The sequence below is a fragment of the Ranitomeya variabilis genome, chromosome 4 (assembly GCF_051348905.1).
Source record: "Ranitomeya variabilis isolate aRanVar5 chromosome 4, aRanVar5.hap1, whole genome shotgun sequence".
Taxonomy (NCBI): domain Eukaryota; kingdom Metazoa; phylum Chordata; class Amphibia; order Anura; family Dendrobatidae; genus Ranitomeya; species Ranitomeya variabilis.
The window spans coordinates 751,483,128-751,497,518 of record NC_135235.1 but is presented as its reverse complement, the minus strand read 5'-3'; the positions used below and the strand labels follow the sequence as shown (position 1 = coordinate 751,497,518).

At 39.2% G+C, this 14,391-nt stretch overlaps 1 protein-coding gene across 1 annotated transcript in view; it reads right to left on the bottom strand.

Annotated features, from left to right (window-relative positions):
* Positions 1 to 12,962, bottom strand: part of LOC143766776 (myosin-3-like) — a 59,731-nt gene extending 46,769 nt beyond the window's left edge. The window contains exons 1-12 of the mRNA XM_077254727.1: positions 12,947 to 12,962; positions 11,566 to 11,606; positions 10,765 to 10,976; positions 10,439 to 10,582; positions 5,426 to 5,582; positions 5,179 to 5,206; positions 4,942 to 5,053; positions 4,512 to 4,604; positions 4,366 to 4,429; positions 1,414 to 1,512; positions 1,179 to 1,282; positions 945 to 1,083 (exon numbers count right to left, since the gene is read on the bottom strand). Of these exons, the coding sequence (XP_077110842.1) occupies positions 945 to 1,083; positions 1,179 to 1,282; positions 1,414 to 1,512; positions 4,366 to 4,429; positions 4,512 to 4,604; positions 4,942 to 5,053; positions 5,179 to 5,206; positions 5,426 to 5,582; positions 10,439 to 10,582; positions 10,765 to 10,968 (1,144 nt within the window). The 5' untranslated portion in view covers positions 10,969 to 10,976; positions 11,566 to 11,606; positions 12,947 to 12,962. The remainder of the gene's footprint in view (positions 1 to 944; positions 1,084 to 1,178; positions 1,283 to 1,413; positions 1,513 to 4,365; positions 4,430 to 4,511; positions 4,605 to 4,941; positions 5,054 to 5,178; positions 5,207 to 5,425; positions 5,583 to 10,438; positions 10,583 to 10,764; positions 10,977 to 11,565; positions 11,607 to 12,946) is intronic.
* Between the last annotated feature and the right edge of the window lie 1,429 nt (positions 12,963 to 14,391).

The window sequence follows — 14,391 nt, the reverse complement described above, 5'->3', positions numbered from 1 at the left end:
TTGCTATGAATTCTGCCTTAAAGGTATATTCACGAGTGACCTGGATGGTACACCTACAGTCTTCAAGGTTGAGATTTGCTCTAAAAACACTTGGCACCTCCAACTCTTGGATGGAAGAAAATAGTCCTATACCTAACCCTATCCCTAACTCAAGGACTGCTATAATTACACCACTGTCTTGAAGGTATATTCATGGATGACCTGGATGGCGTGATCACAGCCTTTAGGGTTGGAACTTAAAACTCTCGGTATCTCCATCTCTTGAATGAAAGAAAATAGTCTTAACGTAACCGTATCCTTAACCCTAGAACTATCCCCAGCCTTAGGAGTGCTATGACTTCTGTCTTGAAGGTATAATCAGGGTTTCCGGAAAGTGTGACCATTGTCCTTAGGACTGGGACTAAAAACAGCTGGTATCTCCAGGTCTTGAATGGAAGAAAATAGCCATCAACCTAATCCCTACACCAAACCTTAGCAACATCCCTAACTCTAGTCCTAACACTCCTATGAATACTGTCTTGAAGGTATATTTATGGATGGCTTGGAAGGTGTGACCACTGCCCTTAGGGTTAGAATTTAAAACACTTGGCACCTCCGACTCTTGGATGGAAGAAAATAGCACTCGACTCTATCCCTACACCGAATACTACCACTATCCCTAACTATATTCCTAGGACTGCCCTTGACTACAGTCTTGAAGGTATATTCAGGTGAGTCCTGGAAGGTTTGAATAGTTTTCAGGAATGAAATTGTTGCCAAAAACACTTGACATCTCCCACTCTTGGATGGAAGAAGACAGCCATGTAAATCAAACCTGGGCCATCATAGCAGCCTTTTTGTGTCCACTTGGTCCACTTGCCATTCACCATACTCTTAGAACTTAATCTAGTCCTTTAGATGGAGCCTGAAGCTACTAAAGTGAACCATCCCCGGTCAGGGCTCACCTTCAGTCCCATCAGGCTCCGCTTGCTCCTCTCTTGGCTTTTGCTTGAACTTCATGACTCCATAATGCATGACTGCTCCTGTCAATTTGTAAATTCCGACTTTCTCTTCTGGAGAAAAACCCAAAATATCGATGGCGTTCTGCAATCACAAGCCAAATATCGAATTAAAAAAAATTCAGTCCTATCCAAACTAGTGTAAAACTCAATGTAACCACAGAAATAAAAGCAACGTACATCTGTGGCCATCAGCTCCTCGGAATCATCGATGCTGGCCACCTTAATCTCCCCTTGGCTGATGTATGGAAAATCGTATGGATTTGTGGTGATCAACAGCAAATCTGAAAAAAATTGAAATAACTGTAAAGAAACAAAAACTTTATACATTTTTTTTTACATTTTAAAATTTGAAACAAGTTTTTTTCAACACTTTATTATTGCGAAAAGTTGTCTGATGAAAGCGTCCACGAACCGATTAATTCAGGCTTCTTGTTTGACAAGATTTGGTAGAAAATGTGATAACTTCGTTCTGCCAGAAGCTGGAAAGTTACTCTCGATTTCTCCAAAAGATCTGCAATGAGATGATTGAGAAACGGGAATCTCAGAGGACACACAAATTATTAATTAAAATGTATTAATCGGGTTACCAGACTTCCTGTAAAAAATGTTTTTACAGTGCCTTGCGAAAGTATTCGGCCCCCTGAAACTTTTCAACCTTTTCCCACATATCATGCTTCAGACATAAAGATACCAAATGTAAATTTTTGGTGACAACAACAAGTGGAACACAATTGTGAAGTTGAACGAAATTTATTGGTTATTTTAATTTTTTGTGGAAATTCAAAAACTGAAAAGTGGGACGTGCAATATTATTCGGCCCGTTTACTTTCAGTGCAGCAAACTCCCTCCAGAAGTTCATTGTGGATCTATGAATGATCCAATGTTGTCCTAAATGCCTAATGATGATAAATATAATCCACCTGTGTGTAATCAAGTCTCCGTATAAATGCACCTGCTCTGTGATAGTCTCAGGGTTCTGTTTGAAGCACAGAGAGCATCATAAAGACCAAGGAACACAACAGGCAGGTCCGTGATACTGTTGTGGAGAAGCTTAAAGCCGAATTTGGATACAAAATGATTTCCAAAACTTTAAACATCCCAAGGAGCACTGTGCAAACGATCATATTGAAATGGAAGGAGTATCATAACACGGCAAATCTACCAAGACCCGGCCGTCCCTCTAAACTTTCATCTCAAACAAGGAGAAGACTGATCAGAGATGCAGCCAAGAGGCCCATGATCACTCTGGATGAACTGCAGAGATCTACAGCTGAGGTGGGACAGTCTGTCCATAGGACAACAATCAGTCATACACTGCACAAATCTGGCCTTTATGGAAGAGTGGCAAGAAGAAAGCCATTTCTCAAAGATATCCATAAAATGTGTTGTTTAAAGTTTGCAACAAGCCACCTGGGAGACAAACCAAACATGTGGAAGAAGGTGCTCTGGTCAGATGAAACCAAAATCAAACTTTTTGGCCTCAATGCCAAACGATATGTTTGGCGTAAAGGCAACACAGCTCATCGTCCTGAACACACCATCCCCACTGTCAAACATGGTGGTGGCAGCATCATGGTTTGGGCCTGCTTTTCTTCAGCAGGGACAGGGAAGATGGTTAAAATTGATGGGAAGATGGATGGAGCCAAATACAGGACCATTATTGTAGAAAACTTGTTGGAGTCTGCAAAAGACCTGAGACTGGGACGGAGATTTGTCTTCCAACAAGACAATGATCCCAAACATAAAGCAAAATCTACAATGGAATGGTTCACAAATAAACGTATCCAGGTGTTAGAATGGCCAAGTCAAAGTCCAGACCTCAATCCAATCGAGAATCTGTGGAAAGAGCTGAAAACTGCTGTTCACAAACGATCTCCATCAAATCTCACTGAGCTCGAGCTGTTTGCCAAGGAAGAATGGGAGAGAATTTCAGTCTCTCGATGTACAAAACTGATAGAGACATGCCCCAAGCGACTTGTAATCGCAGCAAAAGGTGGCGCAACAAAGTATTAAGTTACAGGGGCCGAATAATATTGCACGCCCCACTTTTCAGTTTTTGATTTTCCACAAAAATGTAAAATAGCCAATAAATTTCGTTCAACTTCACAATTGTGTTCCACTTGTTGATTCTTCACCAAAAATTTACATTTGGTATCTTTATGTTTGAAGCATGATATGTGGGAAAAGGCTGAAAAGTTCCAGGGAGCCGAATACTTTCGCAAGGCACTGTATATTTTTATAAATTAAATAATTTATAAAAATATGCTACAAATTTATTTGAATTACATTTATATATATATATATATATATATATATATATATATATATACATTTCTTTATTTATTTGATACATTTTCTAAGAATAAAATACAAAATTAAAAATTATATTTTTAGAAATAATTTTTTAAAATATATTACGCATTTATTTTTATTCTATTAATATATTTATTTGATATATTTTAAAGAATAAAATCCAAAATTAAAAATTTAATGTTTATAAATTAAATAATTTATAGAAATATATTACAAATTTATTTTTATTCTATTAATATGTATTTTGTTTGATATATTTTCTAAGAATAAAATGCAAAATGAAAAATTATGTTTTTATAAATTAAATACTGTATAAAAATATATTGCGCATTTATTTTAATTATATAACTATACATTTATTTGATATATTTTCTAAGACTAACATTCAAAATTAAAAATTATATTTTAATAAATTAAATCATTTATAAAAATATAATACAATATTATATTAATTAAATTAATATATATTTATTTTATATATTTTCTAAGAATAAAAAGCAAAATGAATAATATTTTTATAAATTAAATAATTTATAAAAATATCTTACAAATTTATTTTTAATTTATTTTACTTATAGTAATATATATTTATTTGATACATGTTCTAAGAATAAAATACAAAATTAAAAATGATACTTTTCTAAATAATTATAAAAAATATCTTACAAATGTATTTTTAATTTATTTTACTTATAGTAATATATATTTATTTGATATATGTTCTAAGAATAAAATACAACATTAAAAATGATACTTTTCTAAATAATTATAAAAAATATATTACAAATGTATTTTAATTCTATTAATATATATATATTTATTTTATATATTTTCTAAGAATAAAAAGCAAATTTTAAAATTATATTTTTCTAAATATATTACAAAATTATATAAATTATATTAATATATATTTATTTGATATATTTTCTAAGAATAAAATACTAAATTAAAAAAATATATATAAATTACATTTTTTTTACATCTGTAAATATTCCAAAAAGGAAATAAAACATTTTTGAAAGCGCAGTTACATAAATAAAAAAATATCTACATGTTTCGATATCTGCTGAGGCGAGTTTCCCTGTGGTTCCAAAGTGGATGCGAATAAATTTTCCCTGTTGGGTGGGGAAAAAAAAATGATAATTCATATATAACATAATAATATAAAACGCAAAAAAAATAGAAACAAAAACATACAAATCGGGAAGAGTTGTCATTCCTCACGGTCTTGGCGTTGCCGAAGGCTTCCAGGAGGGGATTGGCCTGGATGATTTGATCTTCCAGGGTTCCCTGTACACAAAAAGGAAAAAAACTATTATAAATCAATTAAAACAGAAAATTAAAACCCAAGCCAGAAAAGCAATATTTCCAGTTCCTGCGAATACAGAAAAAAAATCCAATGAAAAATTTTGAAAAAATGTTCAGCTTTCTTGTAAAGTCAAAGAAGGTCTAAAATGGGTTAATTGCTAAGAGCAAAAAGAAACACAAAACTGAAAATGGTATAAAATAATAATATATCATATATTTCTTTCCATATTTTAAGATGGCATTTCTTGCAAGCTTTTTGCAACCATTGTATGAGTTTTCGAACTCTCCGGCACAATCTCGCCGACATTTCGGCCCGTACCTTCATGCCGCTTCCTGACTCCTTCTTCTTCGTGTCTCCAACAGCTGCAATTGTCGCAAAGTACTGGATGACGCGTTTCGTGTTCACGGTCTTCCCGGCCCCGGATTCTCCGCTACAGAACATCACAATCACCCTCTCGTTACAATACGGAAAGCTCATTTAAAAAAAATAGTAATTAAATAATATATTTAAATGTTAAAAAAAAATATTTGAAATAATCATGAAATAATCACATACGTGATCAGGATAGACTGGTTTTCACGATCTGTGGGAGAAGGAGGAAACATTTTCATTGACAAGTTCTTCGGCTACTGTACTATTACACCTTATACTCTAGTCACAGCCAGAGCTGCACTGCCTGATCGGTCATCCTCTACTGGTTCAGCTTCTTCTGTTTGTGATTCAGAATTGTGAATGCAGCTCTGGATGTGGCAGAACAATACGACATAATGTAGTTTAAGCTCGATAAAGCACCGAGACTCACCGGTCAGCATGAACTGATAGGCGTTATCGGAGATGGAGAAGATGTGTGGTGGGGCCTCCTGACGCTTCTTGCCTCGGTAGGCATTGACCACCTCAGGGTTGTACACGGGCAGCCACTTGTAGGGGTTCACGGTGACACAGAACAGTCCAGAATAGGTCTGTAATACAGGAGTGAGGTTTATAGCAAATGTCAGCAAAGAGATCAACAGAAAGGTCCATAAGTTGTGTGTAATAATGAGAAATGACACCGGAACAAGTATTGACCACGTTACTAACATGTAATTAATACTTGGTAAAAGGCCTTTGTTGGTGATGAAGCTTCAAGACGCCATTTGTTTGGAGAAACTAGTTGCAAGGTGGGATTTTGGCCCATTCTTCCACACAAACTCTCATCACATCCTGAACGTTCCGTGGCTCCTTCTATGGACTCAATCTTTAGTTATTTCCATAAATTCCCTATTGGATTCAGGTCCGGTCAGTGGCTCCTTCTTAGACTCAGAGCTTTAGTTCTTTCCATACATTCTCTATTTGATTAAGGTCCGGTCCGTGGCTCCTATGGACTCTGGGCTTTAGTTCTTTCCATACATCCTCTATTGGATTCAGGTCCGGTCAGTGGCTCCTTCTTTAGACTCTGAACTTTAGTTTTTTCCATACATTCTCTATTGGATTCAGGTCCGGTTGGTGGCTCCTTCTATAGACTCTGAGCTTTAGCTCTTTCTATACATGCTCTATTGGATTCAGGTCCGTTCCATGGCTCCTTCTATGGACTCTGAGCTTTAGTTCTTTCCATACATTCTCTACTGGAATCAGGTCCGGTTGGTGGCTCCTTCTATAGACTCTGGGCTTTAGTTCTTTCGATACATTCTCTATTGGATTCAGGTCCCTTCCGTGGCTCCTTCTATGGACTCTGGGCTTTAGTTCTTTCTATACATTCTCTATTGGATTCAGGTCCGTTCCATGGCTCCTTCTATGGACTCTGAGCTTTAGTTCTTTCCATACATTCTCTATTGGATTCAGGTCCGGTTGGTGGCTCCTTCTATAGACTCTGAGCTTTAGCTCTTTCTATACATTCTCTATTGGATTCAGGTCCGTTCCATGGCTCCTTCTATTGACTCTGAGCTTTAGTTCTTTCCATACATTCTCTATTGGATTCAGGTCCCTTCCGTGGCTCCTTCTATGGACTCTGGGCTTTAGTTCTTTCGATACATTCTCTATTGGATTCAGGTCCCTTCCGTGGCTCCTTCTATGGACTCTGAGCTTTAGTTCTTTCCATACATTCTCTATTGGATTCAGGTCTGGTCTGTGGCTACTATGGACTCTGAGCTTTAGTTCTTTCCATACATTCTCTACTGGATTCAGGTCCGGTCCATGGCTACTATGGACTCTGAGCTTTAGTTCTTTCCATACATTCTCTACTGGATTCAGGTCCATTCCGTGGCTCTTGTATGGACTCTGAGCTTTAGTTCTTTCCATACATTCTCTACTGGATTCAGGTCCATTCCGTGGCTCTTGTGTGGACTCTGAGCTTTAGTTCTTTCCATAGATTCTGTATTGGATTCAGGTCCAGTACGTGGCTCCTATGGACTCTGAACTTTAGTTCTTTCCATACATTCTCTAGTGAAATCAGGTCCGATGATAGGCTCGGCCATTCTAGCAGCTTTATTTTCTTTCTGTGAAACCTATTGAGAGTTTCCATGGCCATGTATTTGGGATAATTGTCCTGCTGAAATGTCCACCCTCGTTTAATCTTCATCATCCTGGTAGATGGCAGCAGAGTTTTATTAAGAATATCTCGGTACATTTGTCCATTCATCCTTACTTCAAACATATTAAGTTTGCCAGTGCCGTATGCTTAAAAACAGCCCCACACCATGATGATCCAACCTCCACACTCCACTCCTCCTGGTATGGTGTTTTTGGGTGATATGCAGTGACTTTTGATCTCCAAACATGATGTATATTATGGCATCCAAAGATTAAAATTTTTGTCTCATCTCGTATTCTCCCAGTATTTCACATGCTTGTCTAAACGTAGTTGAGGAAAACTTTAAACGCACTAAAACATACTTTTTGGTCAGCAATGAGTCTTGCATGGTGAGGCCATGGAGGCTGTGTGGTGAGCGTACATACAAGCCATGGAGGTTGTGTGGTGAGTGTGCATACAGGCCATGGAGGTTGTGTGCATTACTTATTGTTTTCTTTGAAACAATTCTACCTGCTGATTCTAGGTCTTTCTATAGCTCTCCACAGGTGGTCCTTGGCTCTTGGACAACTCTTTTGATAATTCTTTTTACTCTTCTGTCTGAAATCTTGCCGAAAGCACCTATTCGTGGCCAGGTTATGATGAAACTATGTTTTTTTCACTTCCGGATTATGGCCCAACAGTGCTCACTGGACCCTTCAGTAGTTTAGAAATTCTTCTGTAACCTATACCATCAACTTATTTTTCAACAATAAGGTTGTGAAGGTCTTGAGACAGCTCACTGGTGTTCCCCATCATGAGATATTTCTTATGTGGCTCCGTGGAAATGAGACACCATTTTATAGCAATCAGGTGAACCAGCTGATATTATTTGTCACTAAGTGGCAGGATCACTTTCTAATCACTGATAGATCTCAGCCAGCGTCAGGAATTTCCAGGGCTTTTTGGTCCTTTCTTCATGTGATCAATAATTGCTTCCTGCATGATTTCTCATTATTAAACATAACTTAATTTATGGACATCAATGGTGATTTCTTAGCATATGAGGATTGGAAAGGTTGTTACTGAGATGAGGTGAGAATTTCATGTCAAGAGCAACTTTACAAATATATTGAAAATATATGTATATAGAAAATTGGTGATGTGTTTAATACTAATTTCATCCACTGTATATACAGTGATTTTACAGATTTTTGTTTTGGTGATCTGGGTGTAGTACTGATCACTACAGTATAGTGACCTCTCATCAGTGATGTATATGCAGTGATATCACCTCTCTATATCCTGGAGATCTGGGTGTAGTATTGATCATTATAGTGACCTCTCACCAGTGGCAAATTTTAGGCCACGCCATGACCACACCCATTTCACAACTAGTCACACCCATATCCATGCCCCAATCACACCCATTTAGCACTGCTGATCGCACTGTTTCATAAACAATAATTATAAACAGAAAAAATATGGCCACACAGTGCTCCATACTGTATAATGGCCTCACATGATGCTCAATACTGTATAATGGCCTCACATGATGCTCCATACTGTATAATGGCCCCACAGTGCTCCATACTGTATAATGGCCCCACATGATGCTCCGTACTATATAGTGGCCACACATGATGCTCCGTACTGCATAATGGCCCCACATGATGCTGCGTACAGTATAAAGGCCACACATGATGCTCCATACTGTATAATGGCCACAAAGTGCTCCATACTGCATAATGGCCCCACATGATGATACATACAGTATAATGGCCCCACATGATGCTCAATACTGTATAATGGCCACACAATGCTCCATACTGTATAATGGCCCCACATGATGCTCAATACTATATAATGGCCCCACGTGGTGCTCCATACTGTATAATGGTCCCACATGATGCTCAATACTGTATAATGGCCACACAGTGCTCCATACTGTATAATGGCCCCACATGATGCTGCGTACAGTATAATGGCCCCACGTGATGCTCCATATTGTATGATGGCCGCACAGTGCTCCATATTGTTAATGGCCCCACATGATGCTCAATACTGTATAATGGCCACACAGTGCTCCATAATGTATAATGGCCCCACATGATGCTCAATACTGTATAATGGCCACACAGTGCTCCATACTGTATAATGGCCCCACATGATGCTGCGTACAGTATAATGGCCCCACGTGATGCTCCATACTGTATAATGGCCACACAGTGCCCCATACTGTATAATGGCCCCACATGATGCTCAATACTGTATAATGGCCACACAGTGCTCCATAATGTATAATGGCCCCACATGATGCTCAATACTGTATAATGGCCACACAGTGCTCCAAACTGTATAATGGCCACACATGATGCTCAATACTGCATAATAACCACACATGATGCTCAATACTGCATAATGGCCACATAGTGCTCTATACTGTATAATGGCCCCACATGATGCTCCATACTGTATAATTGCCACATATGACGCTCCATACTATATAATGGCCCCATATGATGCTCCATACTGTATAATAGTCACACAGTGCTCCATACTGTATAAAGGCCCAACATGACGATGCCAGTGTACAGTCGGGGCTGTAGATGTGTCCCAGCAGCTCTGCTTACAATGCAGGCAAAGATTTCACCACCTGTCGCTGTCCACACTGCTGCCTCACAGATCTTGCACATTGCAATGTAGCCCAGCTCTGCGAACTCTGCATGCACTCAGACAACACCACTACCTATTGGCTCCACTCCATAACTGCTGTAGTATATAAAGGATACATATATATGCTGTATCTATGGCTAACAGGCTGCACTGGATTGCTCTAACTGCTGCCACTACTCCTGGTTATAATGCATTGTACTGTAAGCACAGTAGGGGGCGTGCCTAATACAAGGGGGCGTGTCAGCTGCTTCTCCTTGTGCATGAAAATGAAGGTATTCAGCTCAGGAAAAAAAAATCAAAAGTCTTTATGTGGACAAATTTAAAAAGTAATCTGCTCGACAATTTAAATTTGTCCAAATAAAGACTTTTGATTTTATTTCCTGAGCTGGATACCTTCATTTTCATGCACAAGTACCTGGCGTCAAGCAGAGACGTTTCTGTGCTCGGATCAAATTTCTCATGGGCTGTGAGAATACCATCACAAGGGTGAGCTGAATCATTTTCTTTTTGCTGCTTCTCCTGCTGGCTGTGCAGGAGAAGCAGAGTCCCGTGCGGGACTGCGGGGCACAGCCTCAAAATCGGGACAGTCCCGCAGTATGAGGGACGCTTGTGAGCTATGCTGATCACTACTCATGCATATACAGGGCTACATCTTACATAAATCATCCAGGCCTTGTAGCGATCCTTGAGGTTGAACAGGACGGCCGGTTCATGCAGGTGAGTTAGCATCGCCATGTCTTCGATTTTATCGAACTTGGGTGGGTTCATGGGGAAGACGTCGTCAGGCTTCAGTGTGACGGTCTGAAATGTGAATAAAAAAAGGGACGGTGTAAGTCCTGACCCTGCCTGACAATCCCTGTGATTGTTCTTTGACCACTGGATTGTCCACATGGCTAATGGCTCCTCCCATGGTAACAGTCCTCCACCTCTGGAATTATCTAATGAGGAGCGTCACCGTATGCCTATGCCATCATGGTTCTTACCCGCCCATCCTCTGTGTCCACCGTTGTCTTTCCGGCCTCTGAACTCTTGATTTTCCCCTTGATGTATTCGATGGTTGGGTCGGTAACGAAGCAGTAGGTTTTGGCATCGAAGGGCTGATTCTGTGCCTCCGTCCTTTCCTTCTCGGTCTTTCTAAGGAAAGGTGCTGCCACACCGAACGCCATCATCTCCTGGTCACTACTCATGGCTGCAGCTAGTGGAGCACAAAGTGGAAAAGTTTCATAATCTCTTGGTATTACGCACACACAAGATCTTTTTGCTCTGTTTTTCAAGCGGAAACTCCAAGTTTCTGCTCAATATTTGCTTCAAAAGCGGAAAAAAAAAAATCTGCGTGCGCATATCCTTATGGTAAGTACACACCAAGCCTTTTCACTAAGTTCTCAGAAGTTTTTTTTAGGAGTTTTGGAAAGTTTCCACAACTGGTTTTTGGAGCAGAAACTCACAAAATCTTCCTAAAAAAATAGAAAAATTTAGATTACTGCTCAGTTTCCTCTAAAAAAAAGTTGGGAAGGGGTTAAAGGTGTTTGGTCACTTTAAGAGAACACATGTGCACTATAGGGATGACTCAGGGGCCGATCACTGGAGCTGAACTTGAAGTCTTCATCATGACTCCAGAATGTAACCACAGTATTTACAAGGATCTCATAAGACCTGGGGGCTATTTCAGTGCTGGAGACCTCATCCTCCAAAATCAGCCATCCGCCCACATAAGAGGTGTAGTGGTGACAGGTGTACTGCCCTGCGTAGGATATTTAAAGGGGAAGTTCATAAAAAAATCTTACCTCTTCAGTCCAGCCACCAACTGATAAGGAGCAATGAAGATCTGAAGGGTCACAAGAAAGGTAGGGAGGGATCAGCTTGTAATACACATGACATGTTATAAATGATTATAATGTAATAGTATACAGTGTAATACTGTGATATATAAGATCATAACATGATATGTAGTATAATAATTTGGAGAAATATAATATACAGCGTTGAGCTGTGATTCGCGCTGCCTTGGTCCGGTGTCCGGTCCTTCCACAGCTGTGCCCCGATGCTTCTTGACCTCACTAGGCCCCGTGCTGTTGCAGAACCACCCCCGTCATGATGCTGTGTCAGGCCTGGCACCTTGTGACATAAAAGAAGAAAGCACCCAGGACACCGGGCGCAGAAATGAAGAGCAGCAGCGACTGGACACCAGAACGGGGGCAGCGCAAAACTTTATGGTCAACTCTAAAAAGTTTTATAATAAAACGTAAAATACTGTAATATAAAACCTGATGTAAAACATAAAACACTGGAATGTAACCAACTACAGCGCAACGTAATATAAAAGCAGATTATAGGTCAACACAACAATATAATATATGATATAAAACCTGATGTAAAACATAAAACACAACGATACAACACAAAACCTGATGTAAAACATAAAACAAAACGATACAACATAAAACCTGATGTAAAACATAAAACAAAACGATACAATACAAAACGTGATGTACAACAAAAAACATGATACAATATAAAACATGATGTAAAACATAAAACACAATGATACAATACAAAACGTGATGTACAACATAAAACACGATACAATATAAAACATGATGTAAAACATAAAACACAACGATACAACACAAAACCTGATGTAAAACATAAAACACAATGATACAATACAAGACGTGATGTACAACAAAAAACATGATACAATATAAAACATGATGTAAAACATAAAACACAATGATAAAATACAAAACGTGATGTAAAACATAAAACACAATGATACAATACAAAACGTGATGTACAACATAAAACACGATACAATATAAAACGTGATGTAAAACATAAAACAACGATACAATATAAAACGTGATGTAAAACATAAAACACGATATAATATATTATATAAAACCTAATGTAAAGCACAGTATAACATGGAACGTAACCGACCACAACACAATGTAATATAAAAGCAGATAAATGATACAACATAATATACAACATGGCTTTCCGACCACTGCGCCACCATGACAGCTGCAGTGCATTCTGGGAATCGTAGTTTTCCAGCAGCCCCAGGTCACAGATGTACTATACTGGACTGTAATAATATAACATTCTCACCCCCCTCCTCCGCCCCGTCTGTGCCCGAGACACTTGACCAGGACAAGGACTTACTGATGGCAGATCCTCGCGGAGTCCTGTGGGTGAGGAGCACTGAGCCTTATAAAGTGCTCAGCTAATCCCTACTGTTTATCCCTCCTCTATAATTGGACGCTCCTCCATACAGAGGACACTTTTTTCGTTGGCTTTACAATGTATATATAGCGATGATGTCGCTTTCTCGATTTTGTTTCCACTTAAGAATTTGGCGAAGGTGAGAAGTCATGACTCCTGGGTCTTAATAACAAGATTATCACCAAGAGGCTCCCTCCTCCATGGCACCCCCTGATGGACACAGCATGAGATGCTGCACCATGCAGGACCAGGAAATACAAAGAAACACTAATTGTGAAGGGTGATTTCTATGTATGATATGTTACCCTTAGTGCTAACTGCTGCACAATGGGGGTGTGCACTGGGCTACATACTGTTATATGAGCACCTATAGCATCGTAGGTAACCTGTAAGTTTTTGGAGCAGAAATTCAATCAAATCCTCTTTATAATCTCAAAACTAAATTTGGAGGATTTTTCAGTTTTAACATGAAGCACGGTATGGAATGCTACATGATCAGAACCACCGTCAGTACATGAATGCACCAACAGAACCGCTATCAGTACATGAATACAGAGCCAGAACCACAATCAGTACATGAATACATCACCAAACGCAGTACAGTGATCAATTGCAGTGTCAGGTCAGCCCCATATTTGTATTACTTAAATCTGCAACTTCCAATATGTCCCTAACAATGGTAAGGAGATACTGGGAGTTGTTGTTACCAACCATCATCAGATTGTGGACCATATTGGAACCACAGTACTAACATGATGTAGGAAGGATCACACATATACATTTACATCCAGGTACCTTATAGGTGACATCTCCTCTGATCATTCCCATCCTTTTTGTCTCCATGTAGTACAGACGCCATGATGAGATTTCATGCCCACAGCTCATCAGTGCAATCTCTCCTCTTCTCCATCTTCAGCAGCACATCCTGACATGGTGCTCTATGAAATACAAGTATCATTATACTGCCCTATGAATAAAGATATCTCCTATGCTGCACACCTGAATAACTAATTGCCCCTTATTGTGCTTGCTGCACAAAATATCCCTCCCACACTGACCCTTTCCTGTAATTATACCCCACACAACTCTTCTCTGTAATATTACCCACACAGCTCCTCTCCATAATGTTGCCCCACACAGCTCCTATCCATAATATTCCCCCCTCACAGCTCATCTCTGTATTATTCCCCCGCACAGCTCACAGCTCCTCTCCATAACATTACCCCCTGTAAGGCTGCAGTAGCATCTTACGTAGTGAAGAGGCAGTGACCCACAAAGTTCCAACACAAAAGTCTCTTTAATGTGTTTCCTCACAGCATTAAAGTCCAATTCACACAAATGCATACAACTTCAGTGTATATTATCAGTGTTCAGTGCACACCAGC